Below are 18,933 nucleotides of genomic sequence, written 5' to 3'. Positions count from 1 at the left end.
CAGAATTAGCCCATGCACCTCAGAATAGAGAGCACCAGGAACATGGTGTCCTTGCAGAGAGTTATATCAGGAGCTGAGCCCTAAACGGGGCGGGGGGAGACGCACGTCAGGCTGCAGACGCACCTACAGGCAGCCATCCCTGGTGGCATGAGAGCCTCCTCCTGGGATGTCCTGCCTTGCTTCTGGGATGTCCTGTCCTGCTTTTGGGATGTTCTGTCCTGTTCCTGGGATGTCCTGCCCTGCTCTAAGAAAGTTTAACCTGTCAAGCAGCTATGAACAACCACACAGCTGTTTGCTCACTCCCTGCCAGTGGGATGGGAGAATCAAAAAAAAATTTAAAACTTGTGGGTTGAGATAAAAACAGTTTAATAGGACAGAAAAGGGAGATGGTGATGATGATGATGATGATGATGATGATAGAATATAAAAAACAAATTATGCACAGTACAATTTCTCACCACCCGCTGACAGATGCCCAGCCCAGATGTTCCTAAGCCACGGCACTCCCCATCCAGCTCCCCCCGGCGTGCATACTGAGCATGACCTCATATGGTATGGAATATCCCTTTGGCCAGTTTGGCCAGCTGTCCTGGCTGTGCTCCCCTCCCAGATTCTTGTGCACCTCCTGGGGAAGGCTCATGCCTCCTCACTGGTGGGCCCTGGGAAGCTGAAAAGTCCTTGACTTAGTACAAGCATTACTTAGCAACAACTAAAACATCAGTGTGTTATCAACGTTATTTTCATACTAAATCCAAAACCCAGCACTATACCCGCTACTAGAAAGAAAATTAACTCTATCCCAGTCAAAACCAGGACACCCGTCCTGCTCTGAGCTGGGCCAGGGAGGGCTGTGACCAGCTCTCCCAGGAACAGAGCCACCCCCAGCCACCCAGCAGCTCTACATGGATCCACCTCAACATAACTCATGACATGGACAGGAGCACATTAAGATGCACAAGTCAATCCTGTTCTTCAGAGGAGGGTGAGAAACTGCCCCATGCTCAGCCCCAACTCCGCTGGCTGATGGATGGGTGATTTGCTCTGCTCCATGCCCCCCTCATTTGCTTTTACTTTGATCCTTGGACCACTGTCTTCCTGACCATCTTCTGCAGATTGTCCCCTGGGAGAGTCCCATTTTCTGTTCCCCTTCTTAGAAGATCCCAACCCTCCCACCAAACCCAAGGAAAGTAGTAGGACAGAGGGTAACCCACCCATGCCCAGGGGACCAGATCATGAGGTTTAATAGTTCCCGTAGAGGCAGTCCTCATGCCTTAAGACTAGATCAGATTTTAAAACTTGTGTTTCTGGCCTCTGGGACATCTGTGTCAGTGAGTTTCTTGCATTCGTGTATGTTGCATGGAAAATAAAGACATTGTCCATTTGCAATGTGACGGTCTCATTGCTGTCTCTCAAGTCCTGCTGTTACACCATATATTGTCATTTCTCTCCACAGCTGCCCCAAGTCCTCCAGGGCATCCATCATCCCACATCACATAACTGCCTCAGCATCTCTGATGAATTTTTCACCACCTAACAGCTGTTATCCCTATTTTGAAGAAGGGACACTGAGGAACAGAGAAGTCCCGTCTCCCATGAGTGTGCCAGCAGCACGTGGGTCTCTCGCTCCCCTCTGGCAGTGGGACCAGCTCCGTGGGGCAGGCTGGGGAGAGCTCTGATCTCTGCACTGTCAATGGCCAGGGGCCAGGTAGGGGGATGCTGCAAAATTCAGGCACTGCCAGGGTAGCCAGGGTTGTATTCAAGGAGCCAGTGCTACCCTGGAGCTGGGAGAGCCTGGCTTTCTGGGTTTCTCGTGGAACCAGTGCTGGAGAAGCCATCACAGCCCCGTGACATGACGCCAAGGCAGGAGCCCCATCCTGCAACTCCTGTCCATCCCCAGGCGATTCAACAGATGTGCTGTTTGCATTTGGAAAAGGGGGATGGAAAGTAGAAAGCACAATTCCAGCCCTGAAGATTGCAAAGAAAATCTTAAAAATGAGCCTCATTTTTTAAATAAAAAATAAAATAAACCCAGATACTCTTCCAAAAAAAAAAAAAGTGTTCAAAAATTTTTTCCTGATTCCACAGAAAGTGCTCTTAGACATCACAGGGAAAGCAATGCTGAATGAGTATTTAAAAGCCAAAGAAACTCCAGACTCCATAGGTCTACAGGTGCAAGTCCTTCCCATACCTTGATTACCCCACATGTCTATCCTTCCCGGGGCAGAAACACCTGAACCCTTTACCAGCAGGTGCCTGCACAAGGAGGGGGCAGGAGGAGGGACCCCAGCTCTGCCTGCTATAAAAGGCCCAAGAGGGAGTCAAACAGTATGTGCTCTTGGTGAGGTGGTTGTGATTGTGGTGAGGAGCAGCTGCCCAGGTGGTTCAGAGCCATGGTGAGTAGCTGTGGAGCTTGGGTTTGCTCTCTGATAACCAGGGCTGGTCCTTCCCCAGCTCTGCAGCAGGATGGAGCTGGGGGTAGCTTTTCTTTCTGGCTGGGGGAAGGTGTCTTGCCCTTGGCTGTGGGTTTTCTTGGGGGTGAAAGTGATTGTGGGCTATGGAGGAGCATGTGAGTCCTGGAGAAGGGGCTCCTGGGGGTGTGGAGCTTCTGCCTGGGAGCTGGTCTCCAGAGCTGGGTTGGCCTTGTAAGCCTGGTATCCACCTTTTCCTGGCCTGGGGATGACTACCCTGCTGAAATGCCTTCAGACCTTGCCTGTTCTCCTGCAGGAAGGTACTTTGAAGGTGTTGCTGGTGGCATCCGATTGAGGACTCGGCTAGGTGCCCATCTGGTGTTGCTGTGGGGCTGAGGCAGATCTGGAGCAGGGGATGAAGGTCTCTCCTTGTGATGACTGGCTCAGCATCCCTGTTCTGGCCCTGGTGTGGGGGACTGTTAAGGCTGTCCTGGGACTGTTTGTGTTGGAAGAGAAATGCAGTGGTGTCTGAGGGCTGATACATAAGATGTCAACCCTTGGGGCAGGACCCTCTCCTGCAGTGTAGGATGTTTCTGCCCTGTTCCTGTGTTTGGTAGCAGTCCTGCTGTGCCAGGCTTCTTGTACAAAGATAACTTGGATGTTGCTGTGTTGGATCTTCAGCCCAGTGTCCTGCCCAGGCCACAGATAAAAGCAGGTGGTGAGGGCAGACTAAGCCTTGGGTAAGCCCATCTGAGACTTTCCTATCTCGTACCTCAGGGCTTCCTAAAATTGATGTGTGTGTGGTTTTCTTCCTTAGTAAGCTGCAGTGGAAGTCTCTAGTTTAGTCTCTGAACCCAAAAGCCTGGCTTTCACAGCCTCCTGTGTCAAGGAATTGAACAGCTCAACCACACTTTCTGCACTGGGACTCTTCCCTTAGTCCAAGCCAGGAGCAGTTGCTTCATGGGGCAACTGCTAGTCTTGTATGGAGAAGATGAAGAATTAGTTCTTACCCAGCCTGGCTTGGATCCCCTTTAGCTGTCTCCAGCCAGCTGATCCTGCATGACTGTATCTAGTCTAAATGGAATAAGAAACTGCTCTGACAGTCAATGCTTGAAGCCCAACAGGACAGGCTTCTCCCATCAGAGAGAAACAGAGGTCCTCCACTGCTGCCCATCTGGCTGGGGAGAGGTTTGCCTCTACCTCCCTGCGAGGGGCATGGTGGGGGGTGTTTGCAGTTCTGGCTAAGGCTGGCTGGGCTGAATCACTCCCTCCTCTCCAGGTGAAGTACCTGTGAAGGCTGTCTGTGCCCTGTCTCCTGCCCCAAGGCAGGATCAGCAGAGCAAAGAGAAGAAACCATGAGCAGTTTGACTTGACAGCCATCATGCTGTAGGTTCAGCAGCTGGGCTTGGTTGCCTGCTCCTGGGAACAGGGCTGTTGAGCAATGTGATGAGTGCTGGGATGCAGAGGGACCTAGTGCAATATCCCACCAAGGCAGATAAAGTTGAGGCATTGCAACATCTCTCTGAAGGGCTAATGCTTAGTTGTTGCTTGTTCAGCAGCTCTTGGGTGCCTGCTAGGGACAAAGTGCCCTGGCTGCCACCAAGCTAGGTTAAAGCTCCTCCTGTTTGTAGGCTGTTGGCCATATGCTCTATAAAGACACGCAGAAGTGCCAGCTTTAGTCTAATTCCTCAGTGCACTTTCATAACCTCCTCTTCTCTCCCATCTCCAGAGGGAGTGTATCTCTGTCCACATTGGCCAGGCTGGTGTCCAGATGGGCAATTCCTGTTGGGAACTGTATTGCCTGGAGCATGGGATCAAGCCAGATGGCATCATCTCCCCTGATGCATCCTTAGGGCAAGTAGACTCTTCCTTTGGGACCTTCTTCAGTGAGACAGGATCAGGGAAGTATGTGCCCAGAGCAATATTTGTTGACCTGGAGCCCACTGTCATTGGTAAGTCATGGAATGTCCCCAAACCTGAGGGGGCAGGGGGGAAGAGTACCTTCTCTGACCTGAAGTGTAATGTTAGCCACCTAAACTCCTGGTGAGGCTGCCAGCTTCCATGTGAAACTGCATCTAAATTGGTGCAAGTAACTTGGTAGACAGTGGATCTTGTGCCAGTGACACTCATGAGATCTCAAATTCTTCCAGATGAGATCAGGACTGGGACCTACCGTACGCTCTTCCACCCAGAGCAGCTCATCAGTGGCAAAGAAGATGCTGCCAACAACTATGCTCGGGGCCACTACACCATTGGGAAGGAGATCATTGACTCAGTTGTTGACAGGGCTCGTAAAATGGTAACAGCCTTGTAGAGGGTCTTCTGCATTAGCAGTCTTGTTCTTGTTGCCCTGGGCATCAAGAGATGCAATGGGGGGAAGGGCAAGCAGATCTTGGTCAGCTTGACCATGCCACTGATCTGGAACAACATGAAGGGATGTATGTGGGTGTATGTCTTGCTAGTTGAGACTTGAGAGGAAAACCAGAGACTAAATACGCCCCCAAACAGGGCAGAGCTTCTGGCTAGCTTCCTCCTTGTGCAGTAGCTTCTGGAGTAGAAGGTTTTACTCATGTAGATAAGAGAAGTGCTGTGAAAACACTAAGATATTCTTGATTTAGGTGGTACCTCTTTGTAGCCTTCAGACTTTTCCTCATCTTCTTGACTGCTAGTACCATGAGTCTCTATCTCACCCAAAATGTCACTCTCAGGCCAGGCCTTTCTTCCTGCAAAAATAGGAGATAATTTAAAAGTAGCTGCACTTGTGGTGTCTAACAGATCTCACCTGTTAGAAGTAGGTGTGTGTAAGCAGCAGTAAAAAAAGGCCCTTAATCTTGATGGTCAGAGTAATTCAGCTTAATTTTAGTCCAATGAGACAAGAATAACTGTAGTAACTTTGTCCTTCTGGCTCTTTCCCTGGTGTTACAGACTGAGCAGTGCAGTGGCCTCCAAGGGTTCCTGGTCTTCCACAGCTTTGGGGGAGGCACAGGCTCTGGGTTTACCTCCCTCCTCATGGAGCGGCTTTCCGTGGAGTACAGCAAGAAGTCCAAGCTGGAGTTCTCTGTGTACCCAGCCCCACAGGTCTCCACAGCAGTGGTGGAGCCCTACAACTCCATCCTCACCACCCACACCACCCTGGAGCACTCGGACTGCTCCTTCATGGTGGACAATGAAGCCATCTATGACATCTGCAACCGCAACCTGGACATTGAGCGTCCCACCTACACCAACCTCAACAGGCTGATTGGGCAGATTGTTTCCTCCATCACTGCCTCCTTGAGATTTGATGGTGCTTTGAATGTTGACCTAACTGAGTTTCAGACCAACCTGGTGCCCTACCCACGGATACACTTCCCACTCACCACCTATGCACCCATCATCTCAGCAGAGAAAGCCTACCACGAGCAGCTGTCGGTACCAGAGATCACCAATGCATGCTTTGAGTTCTCCAACCAGATGGTGAAATGTGACCCGCGCCGTGGCAAGTACATGGCATGCTGCCTGCTGTACCGGGGCGATGTGGTGCCCAAGGATGTGAACGCGGCCATTGCAGCCATTAAAACGCGCCGGTCAATCCAGTTTGTGGACTGGTGCCCCACGGGCTTCAAGGTGGGTATCAACTACCAGCCTCCCACAGTGGTGCCCGGGGGAGACCTGGCCAAGGTGCAGCGGGCTGTCTGCATGCTGAGCAACACCACGGCCATTGCGGAGGCGTGGGCCCGCCTGGACCACAAGTTTGACCTGATGTATGCCAAGCGAGCCTTTGTGCACTGGTATGTGGGGGAGGGCATGGAGGAGGGGGAGTTTTCGGAGGCCAGGGAGGACCTGGCTGCCCTGGAGAAAGATTATGAGGAGGTTGGAAGGGACTCAGCAGATGGAGAGGAGTATGATGAGGAGTAATATTTTCACCTGTAGGAAGGCAGCTTGGATGAAGCTTTTTGTAACCTAGCCTTGCCATTCCTTCCAGAGAAGGGAGTTGTAGGCTGGATCGGAGGAAATGTGACTTGGAAACTCTGCAGCTTGCCCAAGAGCAACTCTTTGGTCAAGACTTGTGTATGAACAAAGTTGGTTGAATAAATGGTGACTAGCAATACATCTTCTCCTGTCTTGGTGTGCCACCTAACTGGGTTGTGGGGGGAGTGGTTGGGTTGGGGGGGGGGTTGTCCTAGCTCTCAGGTATAATGCAAGGAGCTGGCTTCTCAGTCAGGCTTCTTCTCTCTCATGCTGGGTGATGGCTTGACTTCTGGAAATTAGTTTATTACTGATCAAATTAGAGTTGAGAAATAAAACAATCTTAAACACTTTGCCCCACCCCTCCCTTCTTCCTGGGCTCAACTTCACTCTTGATTTCTCTCCTCCCTTCTCCCACCCAGGGGGACAGGGAATGGGGGTTGTGGTCAGTTCATCACATGGTCTCTGCTGCTCCTTCCTCCTCAGGGGACGACTCCTCACACTCTTCCCTTGCTCCAGCATGGGGTCCCTCCCATGGGAGACAGTCGTCCATCAACTTCTCCAATGTGAGTCCTTCTCATGGGCTGCAGTTCTTCATGAACTGCTCCAGCATGGGTCCCTTCTACACAGTGCAGACCTTCAGGAGCAGACTGCTCTGGTGTGGGTCCCCCATGAGGTCACAAGTCCTGCCAGAAAACCTGCTCCAGTGTGGGCTCCTCTTTCCCTGGGTCCACAGATCCTGCCAGGAGCTTGCTCCAGCCCAGGCTTCCCATGGGGTCACCACCTCCTTTAGGTGCATCCATTTGCTTCAGCATGGGGTCCTCTATGGGCTGCAGGTGGAATCTCTGGTGCCTGCAGCACCTCCTTCCCCCCTCTGTCCTGATTTCAGCTGAGACAGAGTTAATTTTCTTCACAGCAGCTAGTATGGGGCTGTATTTTGGATTTGTGCTGGAAACTGTTGATAACACAGAGAAGATGTTGTTGTTGCTGAGCAGTGCTTGCATGGAGTCAAGGCCTTTTCTGCTTCTCACACCACCCTGTAAATAGTATGGCTGGGGGTGCACAAGGAGTTGGGAGGGGACACACCTGGGACAGCTGACCCCAAGTGACCAAAGGAACATTCCATACCATATGATGTCATGCCTAGCTTATAAGGGGCTTGGGGAAGGGGTGGGGCAGCAGTGTTTGGAGTGATGGCATTTGTCTTCCCAAGTCAATGTTACATGTGATGGAGCCCTGCTTTCCTGGAGATGGCTGAACACCTGCCTGCCCATGGGAAGTGGTGAATGAACTCCTTGTTCTGCTTTGCTTGTGTGTGTGACTTCTGCTTTACTTACTAAACTGTCTTTATCTCAACCCATGAGTTTTTTCATTTTCACTTTTTTTATTCTCTTCCCCCATCCCACCAGGGGAGAATGAGTGAGTGGCTGCGTGGTGCTTGGCTGCTGGCTGGGTTAAACTACAACACCCTCTTTCTTCACTGACCTTGGTGTCTGCAGAGTTGTTTCTCTCACATCGCTGGAAGTGTTTAAGACCAGGTTGGATGGGGCTTTGGGCAACATGGTCTAGTTGAGGGTGTCCCTGCCCATGGCAGGGGGTTGGAACTAGATGATCTTTAAGGTCCCTTCCAACCCAAACCATTCTATGATTCTTGCTTCTCTCTCCGGTGCAATTACTGTTATGCAGCAACATTTTCTCCTTCTTAAATATGTTATCCCAGAGGTACTACCACTGTTGCTGATGGGCTTGGCCTTGGCCAGTGGTGGGTCTGTCTTGGAGCCGGCTGGCCTTGGCTCTAAGGAACACAGAGGAGGCTTCTTGCAGAAGCCACCCCTGTAGCCCCCCCACAACTACCCAAACCCAATACACTCAGACATGATGCAAAAAGTTAATGAGTTGAAAAAGAGGATTTAACTTGATCTCTGCAGCTCCCCTGGACTCTGGAACAAGTTATATCACCACTGGGGATTCTCCTTGCAGTAAGTGATCCAAGAAAAGGGGCTGGCTGGGATATGGTGGGGAAACTGGATCTGCAGTCAGGCTGCAATTGAAGGGCTGACAGTGTTGGCTCTGGGTTGCACTGGAGGAAGGTTTAAACAACCTGAGGCAAAGGGGGTGGTTATTATTAAAGCTTGTCTCTGCTTGCTGGGCTCCTGGGGATGGCAATCTCCCAAGGTCAACAAGGTGGGAACTCCTGGGGGCTGTCTCACCTCCAGCTGCCCTCTGCCTGGAGGAACAAGGCTGCTTGGACTGGTGGGGCTGGCAATGTGATGACTGCAGAAGAGGGAATGAGCTCTCCTGTACCTCCTTTGGAGGCCCAGGACCTCCAGAGATTGCTTTATGTGCTGGGAAATGCATTTCTGCAGAGGGTTGATGCAGACCCCGAAGTGATGTCCAAACCTCCCCACAGCAAAGGAGGGGACAAGGCAGAAAGGAAGTAGCTCAGGCAGGTGCAATGCCAGCTCTGCCTTCCCCTCCTGGGTACTTGGCCAGGAGCTGAGTGAGGGTTGCTTGATTTCTTAGTGGGGGGGAGCTTTTTCCTGCTCAGCAGAGATGTGCTGGGATAGGGGTCCTGTTTTGGGATTCATGGTCTGCTCTCCTTGTGGCCCACTGTCAAGGCAGGTCATCTCACTGCCTGTAGGATGGAGGCTACAGAAGGGAGGCACAGCAGCCAGAGTGGCTGTACCAAGTCTGATGGCCTGAGGCCACATCTAGACCACCTGATTTTTATGACACTGGAGAGGCTTATCTCCATGGATCTATTGAACACTGCATTCTTGGAGAGTCAACCTTCTGCTTGGAAAAAGTACTTTTTTTTCTCTTCTGATTTTAAATCTTGTTGGGTGTCCACTAGCTCTTGAAGGCAGAGCTGTATGGTGTGAGCTGGTGCACAACTCTTACCCATGCTGGGAGTGGAGGAAAAGTCCAGCTTTTGGTCGGGCTGGGGATGTGTGCGTCTCTGCAACCACAGCACAGTCCTGCCCACTGCTCTGACAGCCTTGCAGCTCCATCAGGGCATTTTGGTGAATGCTCATGATGCTCAGGCTTATCTGCTTGAGATGGCAGCAGGATCCTTTCTATCACATCTATGTGCGATGGCCCTAAGCTGGGCCCAGAAGTGATTACAGAGTGAGACAATGTCCCCCATCCAGATGAAGATCATGTCTTACCTGTGCTGAAGACCAACCCCCCCCCTCCTAAGTAACCTCATGACCACTGGCCCCAGGAGGACCATGCACAGTTCCCCAGCTGCTGAGGACACAGTTCTCAGCTTGCATCAGGCCATGGGATGGAAATATGAGGCAGCAGGTACTGCTGGATCAGGGCTGGAGAACACCAAGGAAGAGGGAACTTGCCCAAGACCTTGTGAGAAGTCAGTGGTAGAGCTCTACAGGCACCTTGAGCCTCCTCCTTGCAGGATAACAATGAAGAAATCTGCCCTGACCCCTCAATCTACCCTTACTGCAGTACTGAAGTAGTGAATGAGCAGACTGGAGCAACGTGGTGGAAACATGGATCCTGCAGGTCCATGTGTTATTCTCTAGTGGATTTTTTTTTTTTTTTAAATAACCAGCTTTGCTATTCCAGTACACAGGTAGGGTAGATAAAGCTGAAGCTGTGCGATGAGGTGTGTGACACTCTTGGGTGGGGGTCTGGAGGATCCACTGCTCCTGGAGAGGCCAAAGTAATCCCTACAGCCATTGAGCTGGAGATGCCGACTCCCCAAAAGCCATGGGATCACTCTCCCCTCAAGGAAATTCCTTTCATTCCCTCCCTCACTGCATTTGTGGGAGGGCCAGAGCAGGTCTGCACTGACAGAGGTACCAAAGTAATTGATTTCAGTAATAAATAACTGCTCCAATTACATCAGCCCCAGTACTGTGCTGATGACTTTCCAAGCTGCAGCAGCACATGGCTGCACTCCTGCCCTTGCTCAGCGACTTGGCTTTTAGCTCCAACTGGGAGTCATGCTCATCTCGTGTCCACCCCAGGCTGCTGTCACTCACATTGGGAACTGAGCCACCAGAGAAAGGCAGCAGACCTCAAGACCATGCCTGGAGGCTTCCCAGCACATTTACCTGTCAGCACAGAGCCAGAAGTCATCTTTGCTCTTTTAAAAAAAGCATCTTTGAGCCCTGGACAATCTCATTTCTGGCAAATAGAGCAGTTACTGTTCCCTTGTGAGGGTTATTGTCAGCACTAGTGACATGGCATGTAAACAACCAACTGGAAACCCAGAAGGTGGGTTGGCTCTGTCCTCAGGAATCAGGGGTAGAAAGTGACCACTTAGGGTGGATGAGAGGAGACTCACCCACCCCCAAGGTCTTTGGGGTGTCTCAGTGGGGTCCATCACCACAAGAGATACAAAGATGAAGGAGAGGACCCATCAGATGAAGCAGGAGCCAGTTATCATCCCCAGAGGGTAGTCTGATGCTCAGCCTCCCTAAGAGCAATGGGACACACCTAACATTTTAACTCAGGCAATCTCACAGCAGTGAGAGGAGGCTTCAGCCCAACAGGGATCTTCCTAGGGGTCTGTCTACTGCCCACTCATGCTGTCAGCATCCTGGCTTTTTAGGCTAACTGCAGGCAACAATGAGCTCTGGGCTCCTTCCACCTTTATCTCCCAAGCATATGAGACAGCAACACCTCCCCATCCCTGAGGTACCTCCCACTGCATCACTTTGGGAACATCTCCAGAGTCATCTCCCATCAGGGGAGAGGGCAGCTGTAGCTACAGGGCATGGAGGATGTCTAGGGGAGAAAAACTGACTCCACTTTCAGACAGAGCCCAGCACTAAAATAAAGGGTGGATGCAGGGCTATGGTATACAACAAACACAAAGGATGATGAGAAATTCAAAGCAGCATGGAGCCAGCCATGAACACTCCCTCTCCATGTCTTACCTGCAGCATTTCACTGCTTTTCCCTCCTGAGTCACCCCATCACACAGGCCTGGTTCATCTTCTCAGGGCAAACTCCAACCCCAGGCACAGGGGGGCTGGTTTCACACTCACATCAACTCCAGAAACACCTGAGCAAGACCTCAGGTCAGAGCTACAGCACTGCCCCAACAACCAGGACCTGCCCAGGCAACAAACAAGTGTCACCAGAGATGGTGAAGAGGCAAACCTCCCCCAGAGAAGTGCTCTTTATCCAGACACCACTACCCATTATGGCACACATCAAACTGGGGATTCCCTGCCTGCTCCCAGACACACTTCCTCTGGGCTGCTCTTGAAGGGGAGAAGAGCAGCATCCAGCTCCAGACAGACAAGTCCCTGCAAGATATAGGTCATTTCCCTCACAGCAATAATTATGGTTGATGATCCTCAGAGATGGCCTACCCAGAGCCACAGCCTTATCAGCAGTTGCTATTCTCCCTAAGACAACACCCATGCAGTTGGGACCTCCCCACACAAACACCCTGATTAAATCTAAAGAACTCTGAGCAAGAAAAAAATGTCTTTATTCAAATACAAAAAGACAGTTGCATAGAAGTGTACAGGTACATTTCTAATTAAAAGGTGCTTTTACAGTAAAAGCCAGAGCAAGAATTTGCCATTTCAGCCAAAGCAGGCAGCTTGCAACGTTCCCCTGGACTAGGAACCAGGATCCTCTGCCCAGGCAGGATGCATCCCCAACACTAAGCCAGGCACCTATTCAGCTTCACTCATTGATAAACAGCAGTGTGATAAAGCTCGAGACACCCATGCTACAGAAGTGCGCTATGAGCACATAGACTATGCAAGCAGAAAAGGTATAATAAGTCAAACAGTAGCGTTGAGGTTCAGGACAATCCTTTGGCACCTCCAGGCACTCGGGACCAGTTTAGCCTGATGACAGAGGGTTTGTATGTCATCTGAGGTTTGACTTCATTAAGAACAGACTGCAGTTTGTTAATACTCATCCTCATCAGCCTCATCTTCTCCATCTGCTGAGTCCCTTCCAACCTCCTCATAATCTTTCTCCAGGGCAGCCAGGTCCTCCCTGGCCTCCGAAAACTCCCCCTCCTCCATGCCCTCCCCCACATACCAGTGCACAAAGGCTCGCTTGGCATACATCAGGTCAAACTTGTGGTCCAGGCGGGCCCACGCCTCCGCAATGGCCGTGGTGTTGCTCAGCATGCAGACAGCCCGCTGCACCTTGGCCAGGTCTCCCCCGGGCACCACTGTGGGAGGCTGGTAGTTGATACCCACCTTGAAGCCCGTGGGGCACCAGTCCACAAACTGGATTGACCGGCGCGTTTTAATGGCTGCAATGGCCGCGTTCACATCCTTGGGCACCACATCGCCCCGGTACAGCAGGCAGCATGCCATGTACTTGCCACGGCGCGGGTCACATTTCACCATCTGGTTGGAGAACTCAAAGCATGCATTGGTGATCTCTGGTACCGACAGCTGCTCGTGGTAGGCTTTCTCTGCTGAGATGATGGGTGCATAGGTGGTGAGTGGGAAGTGTATCCGTGGGTAGGGCACCAGGTTGGTCTGGAATTCAATCAGGTCAACATTCAAAGCACCATTAAATCTCAAGGACGCAGTGACCGATGAGACTATCTGCCCAATCAGCCTGTTGAGGTTGGTGTAGGTGGGACGCTCAATGTCCAGGTTGCGGTTGCAGATGTCATAGATGGCTTCATTGTCCACCATGAAGGAGCAGTCCGAGTGCTCCAGGGTGGTGTGGGTGGTGAGGATGGAGTTGTAGGGCTCCACCACTGCTGTGGAGACCTGTGGGGCTGGGTACACAGAGAACTCCAGCTTGGACTTCTTGCTGTACTCCACGGAAAGCCGCTCCATGAGGAGGGAGGTAAACCCAGAGCCTGTGCCTCCCCCAAAGCTGTGGAAGACCAGGAACCCTTGGAGGCCACTGCACTGATCAGCCTGCAGCAGAATAATGAATATTTACCTCTCTGTTAAGGACTGGAACAACTATCCCACATAATACAAGCAATAAATTCTGCCTTGAGCATTTACTGGCCAGAGTGCACCCAATCCCTAGAGTGGATTCACTTAATATATTGCCCAACTGATCATCTTAAGTATACATGTGTTAATCAACTGCAGCATTTCCATGGAGCTGCCATAGGTAGCTCTGCATGGTCAGATGGGAACTCTTGGCAAATTGCTCCATTGCCGGCTCAATGCATACCTCAGCACCTGAGAGGGGATGGGAGGTAGCATGTGGGTCCTAGGTCCTTAGGAGACATCTCAAAAACATTTCACTGACAGGCATTCAAGTACATTGTTACCCTCCTCTCAAATGTGGAGTTTGGTCTTCCCAGCCTGGCCACTAATTGTCCATTTAGAATTAATATCTGCAATTGCACAACCAGGGTGTGGCTTCCCTGTTGGTCAAAAGTCATAGAATTGTTTAGGTTGGAAAAGACCTTTAAGACCATCAAGTCCAACCATTAACCTAGCACTGCCAAGTCCTTCTCTTCTGTCTTAGGTCTAGTATTGTGTCACTTCATACATGTATGATATGCAATGACAGTTGCTTTTATGGCACACGTACAGGTTCAGATGGCCCCTTGCTTTACTGAGCCACAAACCTAATCAGAGCAGCAGCAGCCCTTGACCTCACATAAAGGGGCTTTTCTTCTAAAACTTTTACCCCAAACCCAAAGTTTAATTGTATTGTCCATGGTGTGTTACTGTAAGGGAAAGACTGTCTTTTGTCTTACCATTTTACGAATTCTGCTGAGGACAGTGTCTATAATCTCCTTTCCAATGGTGTAGTGGCCACGGGCATAGTTGTTGGCAGCATCTTCCTTGCCACTGATGAGCTGCTCTGGGTGGAAGAGCCCATGGTAGGTCCCAGTCCTGATCTCATCTGGAGGAAGGAGAAACAGTCATGGAGAGCAGCACATGGTTACAGGTTCTGGACATTAGTATGACAGAGTAAAACACACAGCAAATCTGCTAGGAGCCCATTGAGATGACAGTCGTGGCATGGTTAGTTCAGACTGGGAATAGTAGAAGGGGTAAGAATAACCCTGTCCAAGTAAATTTGTCAAGGTCCTACTATACCTCCTCCATCCTTGCCTAGCACCCAACTTGAGATCCTAATGTAATTTGGCTTGAAGATGTAGGACACTGCCTGCATTTCCAATATTATTGTAGGATTATAGTCAGCATATGCAGCTTGTGTTTCTGCTCGTGGCAAAGCATCTTGAGGTGGCTGGAAGCACTACCGCCATCCTCTGCTTTACAGCACACTAAAGAGGAGACAGTGCCTCCAGCGTTGACATTTCTGCTAGACCTATCTGACCCAGCTTCGGGCACCTTAAGACAACAGGCATAAGGAGCAGTTTCTCTTGGCTCCATGCAGTCAATGAGGCTAGCGACATCTTCATCAGGTATTTAAACCCACTCAGTCTCAATATTGGATACATTTCATTTTCTGCTGGCTCACTCACTAGGTTCCCAATTTAGTGCTTTGATAAGGTGCCTAAAAATTAAGTGGAACCAAAACAAAAGTCTACATTCCTTCCATTAGATGAAATAATGAGTCACACATCCTAGATGGTAAGATAGGAGCAAACACTCAGGAGAAGCATAGAAGGCAAAAGCAGGTAGATGGATGCAGGTGGTTGGGAATGATTTCTACCAGTTCCTTGAACAAAAAGAGAATTTGTTTTTTTAGGAAGGTACTTTAAATCAAAGTGACACAATTGAGTCAAACACCCAGAGATTGCTAAGTGAGCTGGGGCTGGAAGGGGAAGTAGAAAGCTTGCAGTAGCAAGACACTCAGTTTCCACAGAACCATGAAATGTGTAGCACCCATCTGCCCAAAGACGCTTCACAGGTAGCACTAAAACCAGATGTGCCACGTCAGGTTAGAGGATGGTGTAATTCAGTTCAGAGCCACTGAGGTTAATAAACCCAGGCCACTTTACACCTGCTGAGGGTCCTGCTCAAGATAGCAGGTCTCTTAAAAGGAGGGATCAACTAAAGACAAGTCAGTGTAGTAAGAGTAATGGGTTTGTCACTTCAGGTCCATTTGGAAATGCAAACTCTGCCTCCTTCTGATGGCTGGAGACATTTTACTAGAGGAAAGGAGCAGGAGCAGCCGGGCAACATGGGCAGCAACACAAACCCCAAGGAAAAAAGGATCAGGAGCCACAGTTAAAGATGCCATAACACCCAACTGCCCCACTATTACCGATGACAGTGGGCTCCAAGTCTATGAACACTGCCCGGGGCACGTGCTTCCCAGACGCTGTCTCACAGAAGAAGGTCTCGAAAGAAGAATCCACTTGTTCAGACTTCGGTTCCACAGGTTTCACCTGCTTGGGGCCAGGAATGGTCCCATCCGCCTGAATCCCGTGCTCAAGGCAGTACAGCTCCCAGCAGGCATTGCCCATCTGCACGCCAGCCTGCCCGATGTGGATGGAAATGCATTCCCTCTGGAAGGGGAAATGGCTTGTTAAGGCGATTTTTAGACATCCTGTGACTTAGCACTAGCCCCCACGGTTCTTGTTTGAGCCATTTGCTACTGCGGATGATTAGGGAAACAGGCGGCTTCCGCCCACCACTGGAAGTTGGAGCAAGGATCAAACCATGATCTACAGGGCAGCTGGACACAGTTGAGCCGCACACGTAGCATCCCTAGGAAGGGCTCTCCCAGCCCAGAGGAGGAGGAAGGAAGGAGGTGATGGGCTTCGTGCTGAGGCAGGAAGCATCTGAGCAGTGCTGGCTCCTCAATCAGTGCTCAACTAGCCCTGCCATGGAGCAGGGCAGCTGTCGGTCTCTAAGGTCCCAGAGCAATGGGGCATCAGGAACAACAGGTCCATGCTCCCTCAGCTAGAAAAAAAAAGCTCTGCACCAAGCAGGGAGAAGCCAAGTTTGAGAAACCCACAGCCAAGCTAGGAGTCACAGCAGGAGACAAGGCTGGAGGAAACCAGCTGTTGCCCAGGGCCAGAACAAGGACAGGCTGACACCCGGGAAGAGGCTCGGAGTCCTGATTTAACCAGGTCACCCTCCGGGAGCCTCTACATACCTCCAGGGCAGTATTGGAGGTACTGGCGTCTTCTGGAGACTCTCTGGGGACTTTTGATGGTTGCACGCTTCCCTGGGTAATTGGCATCGCTGCTGTTTCCACCACCCCAAGATCAAAGCACTGCTGTAGCTATGACAGAGGCTCATGTCCCAGCTCCCAAGCAGAGACTCCCAATTACTGCCATTCATGGCATGGGGCAGCACTGCTTTCCAAGGGATCACAATGAAAGGGAGCTGGTGACCTCACATGGGGATGGCAAGCAGTGTGACCAATCCCATTATTTGTAGCATTGACGGGCAGCTTAGCTCAGGTCTCACCTCATTTCACACCACCACCCGGCCCTACCCAGAGCTGGGGGTCTCCACAGATAAGCCCAGCTCCCTTGCTACAAGTAGCCCACCTTGAGCAGAGCATAACAAATGCCACTGAACAGCCCAGTTGTCTCAGGGCTGAGAGGACACTCCGTGCGTGCAGACCCCTAGGCACAACTATCCTGCCAGAGGGACCCTGTCCCTTGAAAGTCACCACCCCCTAAGTAATGGCAGACAGTCCTGGGCACCAACCACTTGTGGCAGTAGCCATCAGGAGAAGGATGCAATGCAATTTATCCCATCTTAGTCTCCAAGCATGGATCTGCCAAGACATTTCTCAACCCTCAAACAACTCCAATGGTCACTGTATGCCCAGGTCATCCACCATAAAGCTAGACACCAACTGGATGAATGCTCCTGGTACCACAGAGGGACACCAACTCCTTTACCCACAGCTGGCCAAACATTGCTTAATCCAGGTCTGGGCCAAGACTGCCAGTTCTTCTGGGTGTGGAGGCTTGTGTTTAAGTCCTCCCTCTCCGAGTTGATATTTGCACTATGTGGGAAATGCTGGCTGCCATTTGCCCATCCCTCTCAGCAAGATGGTTGCAATAGCTCCTCACCACAGTTTGCAAGGGTCAGCGCCACAGCCGCTTCGCCAGCGCTAGCCGGGACAGCTGCTCCGCTCACTATCCTCTCCCAGCTCCCTAGTCCCAGCACCTGCTTCAAGGGAGCACTGGTATTTTCAGCCCAGAGTACAGGGAATGGGAACCCAAAAAAAGAAAGGAGGAATAAAAAAAAAAGAAGAGAGAAAAAAAGGGGGCCTGCTGGAAGGAAGAAAGTGCAGGTTTTTTCTGCAGTTCCCTCCCCCCCCGCCCAGTTATGCTGGAAGGGGTTTTTCTGAGATCCCAGATCTCCAACATTTGCATCAAGATGAACTGCATTTTACAGACTCTGGCTATAGGCAGCCTATTGTTGTCCAGCTGATTTTCCCATTGGAAATACCATGTAAATGTTTAACTGTTTTATAGCCAAGACAGACTCTAAAAGTCAGCAGATAAAAGGAAAAGTTCAAAAGCTGACTCGCTAGGAGTTACTTTGAAGTTTTCTTCTATTTGCAACATGCAAAGGGACACCATCAGATTTTCCAACAAGTTACTCTTTTGCATTCACAGTAAGGTGACAGTTGTGTTATTCTTTACAATAAGTTTCAGCTAGATCAGCCAGCACTGTTCAGGGTTGTAGGTTTTTTAGTAACCAGATCAATCCACTTCAGTTTCACAGCTGCAAACTCTTTAGAGCAAAGATTCAATTAAAAAGCTAGAAGGAAAGGGGACTTGATTCATTTAATATCTAATCCCAAGGGTTTCTAGCAAACAAAGGCAACATGGCAGCTCACTCCTAAGGAAAAAAAAAAAAAAAACCCTAAAGGTCTCTGCAAGTTGCACTAGTTCCCTGTGGCAGTGCAAGAGTTGAAGTGTTAAACTTTGGGAAAAGGGCCAGCAGTGTCAAAATTTAAGCTTTAGTCTATCACATAGTTGTGTATCAAGATACACTGGTTCTCACCCCCCCCAAAAAGAAAAGTAAACCCCAGCTTGCATTAAGGAGACAGAAAGTTTACAACTCTACAGACCCCACCTCAAGAGCTACAACCCCAGAGCAAAAAGCAGCAAGAGGCCACCTAAATAGCTCTTCTCCAACCAAGCCCCTCACTTTTCCCTTATAAGGAGCAAACATTGAATCAATAAACTATAAGGTAATCAACAATTAAACAAAGCTGTTTGGAATTAACATCCCCAAGAGAAAGGCAAGAAAAAGAGCAGGCAAGCTGTTTAGCTCAGTACACTTGGAAAATATACAATCTATATTTTAAGTTTAGACTAATACAAGGCATGCTCTTACCATGATGAGAGTGGAGGCTTGCTAAGATCTAAGCAAAACAGCTGCTGCCCCTGCCTCTCCCTGCAACTTTATAGCCCAGGAAGTCTTGACTCCACCTGAATATAAAGAAGCTTTCTGCTAGCTTAAAGGAGCAGAGTTCCTTTTCCTCTGCATCCCTAGAAATAGCAAAGGATAAAATGATCTGTTAGTGTCCAGCTGGTGTGATTTTTGTGATTAAACAGCCTTGGGTACAGTGCAATGTGAGCTTTTTTAGTATTTTCTTTTTAAAGAGCCTCAACTGGAGGGGGAAAAAAAAAAAGTAGATGCTAAATTTTGGCTTTGGCTAAAAAGAAGGAAATTCTGGGGAAGTTTGAGTTCCCCCA

General features: G+C 50.1%; 2 protein-coding genes across 2 annotated transcripts; one reads left to right on the top strand and one right to left on the bottom strand.

Annotated features, from left to right (window-relative positions):
- Window positions 1–4,164: 4,164 nt before the first annotated feature.
- LOC129208408 (tubulin alpha-3 chain) lies at window positions 4,165–6,305 on the top strand. Its single transcript, XM_054830982.1, has 3 exons — window positions 4,165–4,360; window positions 4,559–4,707; window positions 5,334–6,305. Exons 1-3 carry the CDS (start codon window positions 4,180–4,182, stop codon window positions 6,303–6,305), a joined length of 1,302 nt encoding a protein of 433 aa, XP_054686957.1. The 5' UTR covers window positions 4,165–4,179.
- A 5,569-nt stretch (window positions 6,306–11,874) lies between these two features.
- LOC129208392 (tubulin alpha-3 chain-like) lies at window positions 11,875–18,625 on the bottom strand. The gene is made up of 4 exons (XM_054830981.1): window positions 18,572–18,625; window positions 15,522–15,765; window positions 14,041–14,189; window positions 11,875–13,237 (listed from the first exon to the last, which is right to left on the bottom strand). Exons 1-4 carry the CDS (start codon window positions 18,572–18,574, stop codon window positions 12,257–12,259), a joined length of 1,377 nt encoding a protein of 458 aa, XP_054686956.1. The 5' UTR covers window positions 18,575–18,625; the 3' UTR covers window positions 11,875–12,256.
- Window positions 18,626–18,933: the final 308 nt, after the last annotated feature.

The sequence above is a fragment of the Grus americana genome, chromosome 1, assembly GCF_028858705.1.
Source record: "Grus americana isolate bGruAme1 chromosome 1, bGruAme1.mat, whole genome shotgun sequence".
NCBI lineage: Eukaryota > Metazoa > Chordata > Aves > Gruiformes > Gruidae > Grus > Grus americana.
Note: the sequence above shows the minus strand (reverse complement) of the source record. Positions and strands in the feature narration are given on the sequence as shown.